The sequence below is a fragment of the Trifolium pratense genome, linkage group LG4 (genome assembly GCF_020283565.1).
Source record: "Trifolium pratense cultivar HEN17-A07 linkage group LG4, ARS_RC_1.1, whole genome shotgun sequence".
In the NCBI taxonomy this organism is placed as follows: Eukaryota; Viridiplantae; Streptophyta; class Magnoliopsida; order Fabales; family Fabaceae; genus Trifolium; species Trifolium pratense.
Genome location: NC_060062.1, coordinates 5416711 through 5427833, shown reverse-complemented (window position 1 = coordinate 5427833; position 11123 = coordinate 5416711). Strand labels below are relative to the sequence as shown.

General features: G+C 32.8%; 1 protein-coding gene across 1 annotated transcript; it reads right to left on the bottom strand.

Annotated features, from left to right (window-relative positions):
- Positions 1 to 2184: 2184 nt before the first annotated feature.
- On the bottom strand, positions 2185 to 10250 carry LOC123921588 (pleiotropic drug resistance protein 1-like). The gene is made up of 22 exons (XM_045974190.1): positions 9751 to 10250; positions 9082 to 9202; positions 8823 to 8996; positions 8573 to 8732; positions 8195 to 8271; positions 8055 to 8108; positions 7513 to 7905; positions 6913 to 7194; positions 6490 to 6806; positions 6226 to 6386; positions 5942 to 6045; positions 5528 to 5684; positions 5370 to 5435; positions 5124 to 5248; positions 4488 to 4820; positions 4087 to 4377; positions 3910 to 3993; positions 3673 to 3806; positions 3322 to 3549; positions 2986 to 3157; positions 2648 to 2902; positions 2185 to 2576 (listed from the first exon to the last, which is right to left on the bottom strand). Exons 1-22 carry the CDS (start codon positions 10059 to 10061, stop codon positions 2316 to 2318), a joined length of 4260 nt encoding a protein of 1419 aa, XP_045830146.1. The 5' UTR covers positions 10062 to 10250; the 3' UTR covers positions 2185 to 2315.
- Positions 10251 to 11123: the final 873 nt, after the last annotated feature.

Sequence of the window (11123 nt, the reverse complement as noted above, 5' to 3'; positions counted from 1 at the left end):
ATAGAAAGGGTCATGGTAATCTTAGATTGATTTTAGTTGAGAAGTAGTAGTTGGATCATGAAGGGAGTTTAGAGATGATCTATATTGCATCACGAGTAATCAGTGACTTGGACACTAAGTTATAAGTAATCTCATTTATATGTTGCTCGATCTTTACTTTTCATGCAATGTTGTCGTAGACACCCACCACATCAACGAGACTCGTCGTCTAACCACCATTGTAAAAAAGACTTTCGACATAAATATACAGTGAAACTCTTCGTAGAACCATCGACTGATAGGTCATAAGAGGAGTCCAATAGTTTATTCATATTGAGAGCGACCACATCAAGAGAATTTAAGGTTACTTTTTTACTCAAAATCTTGAAATATTAAATTTATGAATCCTCTTATTTATGCGTTGTCCAACCTTTATTTTTCGTTTTTTTCAAATAACTATTCACAGGAACTATTTTTTTTTTTTGTATATTTGGCATTAGAGAATCTTGACACGTGCACTTAAGCTACATAAAGTATTGTGAGCAAAATAAATGTGGCGGGCTGCCACTCTTTTGACTTGTGGGTAGTTCATCACATGCAATGTTACATTAATATTCGGTAGCATTTAGCATAGCATGAACCATGCACCAATTTCATGAGATTAGTATATAATGCTATTTACCTTAAATTTTGTTTAATTTCGATGACATGATTATAAGTAAGATGATTGGGGTATAATTGAAAAAAATGTTACCCCCTCCGAAGTTTTTTCATCGTATAACACAAATTAAGAAATGTAGTTAATGTTATACGATAAATTATGAGTTAGTTTGTTCTTCATTAATAATATAGAAAAGATAAATTGAAGAATTAGAAGAAGATGAAGTATTAAATAGTTAAGAGTATAATAAGAAAAATAACATTAGATACTTCATTGGTAACGTAAAGTGACTTATAATTTGGTAAAAAAATTCCTCAAAGTGACTTATAATTTGGTACGGAGGGAATAAAAACTTTAAGTTATAAATTAATTGAATTCGCTTATCAAAATAAGCTATAAGGTAATAAAAATAAGCTATAAGCTTATGAGAAAAAAAGATTAGCAAACAAATTTCCTTTAAGAAAATAAACTTATAAATTATAAACCATAAAATATAAGCTCCGACATTGCTAAATAGAACCTTAGTGGTGGTATGCTATTAGATTCATAAGTAAGTGTCTTGCAAGGTATATCAATTAAGAAAATAATTAAAAAAAAATTGTCTTAAAAATGCAATTTAAATATTTGTCAATGTATTAAGTACATCAATTTCTTATATAAATTTAACAACAAACAATCTTTCTCCCTCAAAAGCAACTTTCTTATTTTTGTTTTTGGCCATTTCATGAACAACCCTTTTTCATGTTTGGAGTTTTTGTCTTTTCTGTAAGCTTATTTAGTGACAAAAACATTTAAGACTATTTGAGAGAGTTTATGTAAACAACTTTGAAACTATCAGCACTATTTGTACACAACTTTGAAACAACTTTGAAACTATTTGAGAGAGTTTAGTGACATAAACATTTGTAAGTCCATAAGCCGTTTTCAACTTATTTCCATATATAAGATCTCTAGGATAGCTTATGAAAACTTACGCTTATATAAAAATGTTTAACTTTATTTTATCTTTTGTTATAGAAGTAACGTATACATAAGCACTTATATGATAAGTGCTTTTGCTACAAGCTACTTAGGATTTATAGTTTAGGGTTTAAGTGCTTTATAAAGTTGTTTATCCAAAAAAGGGTCTATATATTTTGTCATATTTGATGAGTGATTATGTTGTTCTGCATGAATGTTGCAGGAGGTAGAGTTGAAAACTGTTGAGCCTCAAGTTCAACAATATGGATTTTTTACTTTATATTTTTCAGAACTCAAATTTCTAACATTTTAATTTGTGTTATGCAGATGAGTCAAAGTTCGTTCATGTCGAATTTCAACTACTAAAAGATTGTGACTTTGGGGAACAGTTTTTCATAGTGTTGAAGATGATCCTATGCTTGGTTCATGGAACGCTTTAGATGCATTACCGTTGACATGGTCTGATGGCCACATATGGACTGTGGAGCTGGTAAATCAATCCAATATAAGTTCATACTAAAAGGAAAAGAAGGCGATATTATTTGGCATCCAGGGTTGGATCGAATTATTCAAACATCGAAAACTATGAACCGAATAATTGTTTGTGAGGATTAGGTTGGGACACAAATATTATTAAGATACAAATAAGCTGTAAAAATTGTTTGAATATGTAAAAAGATCCTTTAAGTAGGCTAAAATACTCTAATCCTCTAATTTATCTATGTTGAAAGTTAAAGACTTTAATTGATACAGCAAAAATAAAAGCAAAGAGTATTGCTATCCCAGAAACCACAGCTGCAGAAACACCAACAAATTCATGTTTGATACCATAATAATTTCTTATATATTCTTGCACTGACACATTTTCCATTTCCAATATGTTTGTTATATTTCCAAACTGTGATGCAAATAATCCATATAAGCTCCAAGCCACAGGATTTGCCCAATAAAACCACCTCCACCACACTGGCATTCTCTGTTACAAAAATAATAAGCATCAGAATAATGTAGTATTACTTGATGTATTTTAAGGTTGAAAATACTTACAGTTCTTGGAATGAGAAATCCTGAAAAGAGATTCCAAAGTCCATAAAATGCAGATGCCAAAACTGCAGCAATGTGGTGATCTGGTGCAGCTGCCATTGTCATCATACCATAGAATGTGAAGTAGCAAAATGTGAAGTACATGAAAAACATATACCAAAAGAATTTTGGTATAGTCCACTCAAATCCAATCATGGCATAAACTATTACACCATATGATAATGCTTGTACAAAAATATAAGGTAGCTCTATTACAACCTGTGACAAAAGAGAGTGAGTTATGTTAACATGAGTATGTAAATAAACCAGTGCATTTTTGTGTGAAATAACGACTTTATTACCTGTGCAAGTGCATAGGGTAAGGCGGAATACATTCCGGCAGCTTTTTCTCTATAAAAAACAGTTCTTTCAACAGATACCACTGGTTGTACAGAAGCAGAATTTTGGACTCCAATGAAGAAAACAGCAGTGTACATTGAGCCCATGGCATTAGCCAGGTCTAGTCCTTTTGAGCTGGAATCCGCAAAAAGAATCACAATACAAGTGGAAAGGAAAAATCAACGAAAGGGCGTTTGGACAAATAACTTAGAAATATATTATAAGCTATTGTCATAAACTTTTTCAAACACTTGAAACTCTAATTTCTTATTTATAGATATATGGAAATTTTCACTTACTATTTGCGTCCGAGGTCCCAAAACATTGTTCCAAACATCAATGCTATGAATGTAGCAAAGTAAAACCTCACAGCAGTGTAAGGCGGGTTGCGCCAATATGACCAACGTTGTTTCCACAAGCAAGCCATGCATTGAACCAAAAATGATTGCGAGTATTGGGTTGGGAAATGAAGATCATTTGAACCAGGAGCAGGTTTGCCCAATTCTGCTATAAGTTGCTTATTCCTCCTGAACAATAGTGTATAACAGTTAAAGCCTTTTGAAATGAAACTTACATATAAAGACTAATTTATTTCAAAGGAAGATTATAATTAGGGATAGAGGTAGCTAGTATTATATATTATGTCTTACCTATATAACTCAGAATTTTTGTATATCTCATGAAAATCAACACCTAAAGCAAGTTCTTGTGATGGACTAGTCACTTCTAACATCCATGTTGCTGGGTTACATCCATCTTTTATTTTACTAACTCCTTCAATGCTCTAGTCAATAGAACATATAAGAAAATCAGTAAATGGTGATTCAAGAATTATGCTTCTTCACTTGTTGAAATAAAATTGAATTTAAGCTGCATCTAAATCCAACCTCAAAATACTTGATCAATTGATTAGAATAACGACCCAATGGTCCGACATATATTTCTTGTCCTCCACTCTTCATTAAGAGTAACTAGAATCACATGTAACAACATATATTAGATTTGGGTCCACATGAGGAAAGAAACTTTAAAGCACATGTTCATTTCTCTATATCATTCCTTACCTCATCAAAAGCTTCAAATATATCAATACTTGGTTGATGAATGGTACAAACAACTGTTCTTCCTGTGTCAACCGTGTTCCTGACTGTACGCATAACAATTGCGGCAGCTCTAGCATCTAATCCAGATGTAGGCTCATCCATGAATATTATGGATGGATTGGCCACTAATTCAACTGCAATAGTTAACCTCTTGCGTTGTTCAGTTGAAAGACCACTTACACCAGGCAAACCGACTATTGTGTTCCTCAATGGATTTAACTCCACTAGTTCCATGACTTCCTCAATGAACATCTACCACCATTGTTAGATCCAAAAGTATAAAAAAATAGTCCAAGTTCAGAAATTCAGTAGCAACAATAAAATCGTAAATCATAAAAGTGTCTTGAGCAATAAGTAGTAACCTTTCTGGTATTGGAATCAACTTCCGCTGGTAAACGAAGCCATGCCGAGTATAGTAAGGACTCATAGACAGTAAATTGAGGGGAGTGGATATCATTCTGCTCACAATAGCCAGAGATTCTAGCAAATGTTTCTTGCTTTTTAGGGTAACCAGAAACTTTTATGCTCCCATCAATATAACCACTAGTTTTCCTACCAGCCAAAACATCCATCAAAGTAGTTTTACCAGCTCCACTAACACCCATCAAAGCTGTGAGAACACCAGGCCTAAATGCACCACTAACACCCTTCAAAAGCACTAACCTGTCCTCCATTACAGCTTGATCCTTCATTTCCTGGAAGTTGAAATTCCAAGAACAAAATATAAGATTTTGAATGCATTTGTAGTCTATATACTACTGCATGCAAAACATATATACAGGGGTTACAGGTGCATTGTTTAATAGTCTTGATGTCAAGGTTTTTTATGCCTGACCAACAGCATCGTAACTATGATTTTGGTCGCATCAACTATATTTGAACATTAAATTTTCCACGATATCAACAATTGCGAAGTGATCGCAATTCAACTATGACTGCAATTCAAAACCTTGATTATATAAACCAAATGCTAATTTACAACTTTGAAAATGACTTACTTGTGGCATGTCAACAGAGTATACAATCTCATCAAATGTGATAGAATAAGGTTCAAAAGGTAGAACCATTCCCCTTTTCTTCCCATGTCTAGAATCCGCAACAGCATTAGATCTTCTAGAGTTTTCTGCATAACCAACACAGTTAAAGAAAACGCAATTAGGTAACTTAACTAAGCTCACGAGTCACTAAAAAAAGTTGAAATAACGACGGAAATATTTGTGTGAGATATAAATAAGATATATCACCTAATTCATTTGGTGTATTATTGCCTCCTGATTCTTCTTTTATTGTTGCTTGTGGCTTCTCAAATGCTTAAAAAAAAAACATGCATAAATATTTTAGTAACATATTGCATCATAATGAGAGTCTTAATAAATAAATAACCAAATGTAAAGATACTCACAATCAAGGTAAGTGAGAAACAAAGTATATAAACAGTTTGTAAGGAAAATAAATCCAATTAATGCACCAACTCCTATCCAATACCAATACGCATGTGTGAAGAATCCGCGTGATTTCAAAACTTGAAGTCCCAGTGTCATATTTGAACTTGGAGTTATCTGTAATTGAAAAGTAAATGAAACTTGGCACACACATATTTTAAATGAAAGATAAATTATAAGAGTTTAATTTATATACACTGTCAATGTAAAGACTTTTTACATCGTCAGATCATCATTAAAAATGTTTGACTTTTATCATTATCACTTCTAACGGCACACTGACTGTGATGTGCTGCTGACAGTAAAACCTTTTACACCGACAATGCATGAAAATTAAAGTTTAATTATGATATCATAAAAGTTTAAGAAATTACTTTGTTCCAACTGTTTCCAAGGAATTCATTCACCATTAAAGCATTTTGTGCATACATTAAAGGTGATATCCAGTAACCCCAAATCCACCATCTCTTAATATCACCTGAGTCATTGACAATGAAATGAAATTAAATATGCATTAATAATCCAAGAAATAAGACGTACGATGGAAGCTCATGCTTTAGGTTCGGTTTGGTTTGATTTAGATTTCGTGAAAAAGTATCGCGGAAATTGAATCAAACCAAACTGACTATATTTGATTTCAACTTAAGTGTGAACTCACCTTTTGACAAAACGAATCCGCCCAATGTGAAAAATATGAGAATTGAATAGAAGGAAGTTATGTTAGCAATAATGATATTCCTACAAAGTGCTGCAATAGCTCGGAACATTCCAGAAGCTGCTTGGTTTATCAGCATTAGCAGAAAATACAGCTTAATAAATCTGCATAAATGAATAGAAATCAATCACACACACTGTAAATAACTAACACTATATATACTACAATCAATTATCATCATAATATTAATAGAAGCTTATTATTTACCTCCAAATATTTGGATCAAATCCAATTACATAGTAGGTGAGGAATACCCAAATAGAAACTTCTATTAATGTAACAGGGGCTTTTAGGATCCATGAGGGAATAGCATATGCCCATGAAGGATAAAATTTGTGGTCTCTTTGCTTGAAAAATGTTGGAAGTTTCACAATTGTCATTGTAACCTCAGAAGTTCCATTAAACATGAGTATTGTTAATGAGAAAAATAAAGCACCAAGATAAATTGTTCCATCAAACACTGTTTCTTTGTGCATCTCAGTTCGTAGAAAGACTGTCATAGTAATTGTTGCCATTATCGCAATCTAAAAATCATAGCGAAAAAAATTCAAGTTAGGGGGTCAAAATTGCAAGTTTGTGCATTTTAGCCGAAGAAGAAGTATTTAATATTGAAATAAAGTTAAAACTCACTTGAACCATCTTGAAGAAGTAAATGAATGAATTTCTTTTCATAAGCAAATACTCTCTTGAGAAGTTAGCCTTTAACAGTTCCTTCTTGTTAATGCCATACTTTGTAGTCGTTAATGCAGCTGGGTGACTATTAGATTTGTCAAATGGAATTTCAAGCTCTTCTTTAATTCTCTTCCCAACATGGAATGACTTAAATGCCTCTGCAAATTCAGTAACTGTTACAAACCTATATGCTATATCTCTGTGCATCCAATATTGCTCTTGATCCTTTCTAGAAGTTACCTACATGGAAATAAGCGAAAAATAGATTATGGACATGTCATAAGTTGTTTCCGTAAGCTCCACCAAACAGTCTCACAAATACTTATGTCAGTAGATAAGCTTAAATAAATCAATCCAAATAAGCCCTTATAAGCGAAAATGCTTATAAGCTTATACATGTTTATAGAAAGGTCAAAGAAGGGTTTCTGAAAATTTTGAGATACAAAAACTATTACATGATTCTTTCGATGTTTTTTTCATAAGCATATCTACTTGCATACATATATGATAATCAAAATTTTCAAATGCAGGATAGAAAGATAAGAAATTTTGACTTACTTCTTGAAGGAAGTCAGCGACACCTTTCCTCTCAGGACATTTGAAACCAACAGATTCAAAAAAATCAAGAACGTGTTCACGAGGTCCTTGGTAGACGATTTCACCATCAGATAAAAGAATAATATCATCGAAAAGTTCATAAGTCTCGGGTGCTGGCTGAAGCAATGAGATAAGTGCAGTTCCATTAAGAATATGAACATATTGGCCAAGAGATTTCACAATTTGAAATGCAGTGGAACTATCCAAGCCAGTTGATATTTCATCCATGAATAAAACTTTTGATGGCCCGACCAACATCTCTCCTGTCGTAAGCCTCTTTCTTTGTCCACCAGAGATACCTCGCCGCATCTCATCTCCTACCATAGTATCAGCACATTTATCCAACCCCAACATCTGCAATAGAAAAATTAGAGACGGAGAAATATGAAATGCATATATTTTCAATTCTATTACTTGAAGACTAATTTCATTTTTCCAATTTGTCTCTAGTTTTTCATGAATAATTCAAATTTTCTATTATGAAAGAATTTTATTATAGTTACCTTCAGCATATAATCGGTTAGTAGACTTGCCTCTTGGCCTTCAGTTGAAGCTGCCTAGTATAGCAAAATTCATCAACTGCTTTAGAAATGTATAGCTTTTTAGTTCAATTAAGATTAACAATATGTAGTATCTTTCTCACCTTCATGTAGACATCAATATCTGGATCTGGTTTAATCTTTGCTTCTTTTTCTCTTCTACACAACTCCGATAGCAAATCTATGCATCACAAAAGAAATTAAGCAAGTTATGTAAAATTAATAAAACGGTGGTCTAGTGCATGAGACTTCCACGAGGTAGGATCTAGAAAGGGTATACATGCATATATACTTACTCTACAATTGGAGAGACTATTTTTAGAATTTAAACCTGTGACCACGGACCACTGAGTCACAATGCAACAACCTTTACCATAGTACCAATATTCGCCATGGTATGATACAAAATTAGATATGAAAACTTTCGTGAGTTTAAAAATTCGCCATTATATGATGCAAAATTAGATATGAAGGGGTTATACCATATCTTGATCCAACTCCTTGGCACCTTGCTGAGAAAGCTAAGGTTTCCCTGACAGTCATTTCTCCAATATGAACATCATGCTGACCAATATATGCAGCAGTTCTCTGAGGTACAAATTCATCCATTCCATATCCATTATAAGTCACTCTACCAGACTCCTAGAGGACACAATGACATCCAAATATGTTAAATGAATATTAATTACCAATTATAAATTTCACAATCAAAGTTAATGAATTTCTTTTCACCTTGAGAGTTTTATCAAGTTTTCCTGTTAAGGCCAACAGAAGTGTGGTCTTTCCAGAACTTGGAGGACCAAGAAGCAGCGTCATCCTACGAGGTTTGACGATTCCACTAACATCTTTAAGGATAGTCACATGTTTCTTTTTGCGTGATAGAATATGCAGCAAAGTAAGTAAACCCTACAAAACCAAATAGAGAAAGATTGTGACTTGGAGTACACATTAGAACAAAGAAATTGAAGAGGTAGAATCTTCCAAAGTTTACCTCCACCGCGCCAATTGTGAAGTTTGTGAAAGTAGGCAAAGCTCTACTTCCCACATAAGCCTCTGCCTCAACAGTTAGGTGCTCATAACGAACTTCAATTGTTGGAATGTCAATCCCAACTCTGGAAGAAAAAACAAATCATATCAACAAACATGGCAAAGGTGAAAAAAATTAACTCATTAAGTCATATGATATAATTGAAAATGATGCCCTCACACCTCAAGTTAGGATACATGAGATGTAGAAAAGAAAGAGATTGAAAGTGAGAAATTATGATCAACATATTAAAAATCGGACCGAATCAGACAATTATATTGAAACCATGAACTTATATTATCTACACATCGGTTATTTGAGCTATTCAATTGCAGTTTTGTCTTGGTTCAAACAGTTTAAAGCAGTTGAACTATGGTCTAGAGGTCTTCTCAATTCGATGTACGGTTTGATTTTTAAAACGTTGATTGTGATGGCTGATGATATAAGAAAACACAGGAGTAAAAATGAAAAGTAAAACAAAAAAGTGGCATGAAAAAATGAACGTAAGCTTATAAGAACAATTAGCTAATAAATGAGAATATTAAGCGTATAAGAATCACTTTATAAGAGTTAATCAAAATATATTAAGAAGAGAAGAAAATTGAAAGCAATGCATCACTGCTACTTCATTACCTATCAATTCTTTCCTTTAGCTTCAACAAAAACATCTCATTGTCCTCTTCAGCAACATTAATCAACCTATTCAATAGTTTCTGCCTTTCTTGCAATCCAAGTTTAGTTACATCAATAATCTCATTGGAAACTCCATGTGATGTGGCCAACAACCCTTTCTTTAAACGATTGTAAGTTGGAAGTCTTTCAATTGCAGCCCATTTCAAAGCTTCTTCATCGTCGTCTTCTTCACGCCGTGAGGATCTCGAAAAAAACGTAGAACTATTCCCTCTCAAACTACTACTTGATTTGTATATATCACCTCTATCCATTGTTACCACCAAAAGCCTTTTTTGTTCTTCAAAGCTAATAATGTAATGGTGGTTGACAATGGAGAGAGAATCCAGAGAACAGTGCTAATAGCAACAACTTTACTTGTAAAAATGCTTTGATTTGTGTATATGAAAATAAGAGAAAAAGCACACTAAAGAATATGAAAAAGAATGGGTTGTGGCATATGGATTTATAGCTTTCTTAAAATGAGAGTGTAGAGCAGACATGGCCTATTTATATCTTGATTGTTACATTATGAGCTTCACATTTGCTTATCTCACACAAATTAAGGAAATTAAGGGAAAAAATATACTAGCTTTGTCCCTAATTATAAGACCTTGTTTGACTACTGCACGTACGCCAATGCACAATTTTGATCACTAATATCTTTAATTGTCTAAGAAATTTCTAGGAAAGTTCTTTTACTTATGTGCTAACTTTTGTTACACTATCTTAGAGGTTTAAATGGATCAGTACCACACAAGGGAATATATATAGTATGAGGCCTAATTAGAGACATCCCCTTATATTAATTGCATTTTGTTGGTTGAGGTTTAGTTCTATCAATCTCATCTCATGTAGTAGATGATAGTTTGAAACAAACTTGCATCAAATTCTGCTTAATGCCCAGTTGCCTGGGTTAATGGAAACATGGTAAAAAGTAGATTATTAATTTATTTGTGCACACTCTTCTTTTTTACCTAATATAAAATATTTATGCCCACTCTATATGCAAAACTTAATACATTATAAATAGATGTAAAAAAGAAAAATACAATATAAACAAACAAGTTAAAATATATTCTTTCTGATCTCATATATAAGTAAAAACTTACTTTTTAAATTCATTGAATAACTGATGTACATCAGTTATTCAATGAATATAAAAAATAAATTCTTGCTTATAGCTTATATGTGAGATCGAAAGGAGTGTTTTAGTTTTTATTCATGACACTCGGTTTCATCTATTAGAAGTAATCCTATTTGAATCGTATCATACAATAAATATGAGTAACTCCAAATATGAGTACTTATTCTACTATGTTGAAGGTGTGTTGGAA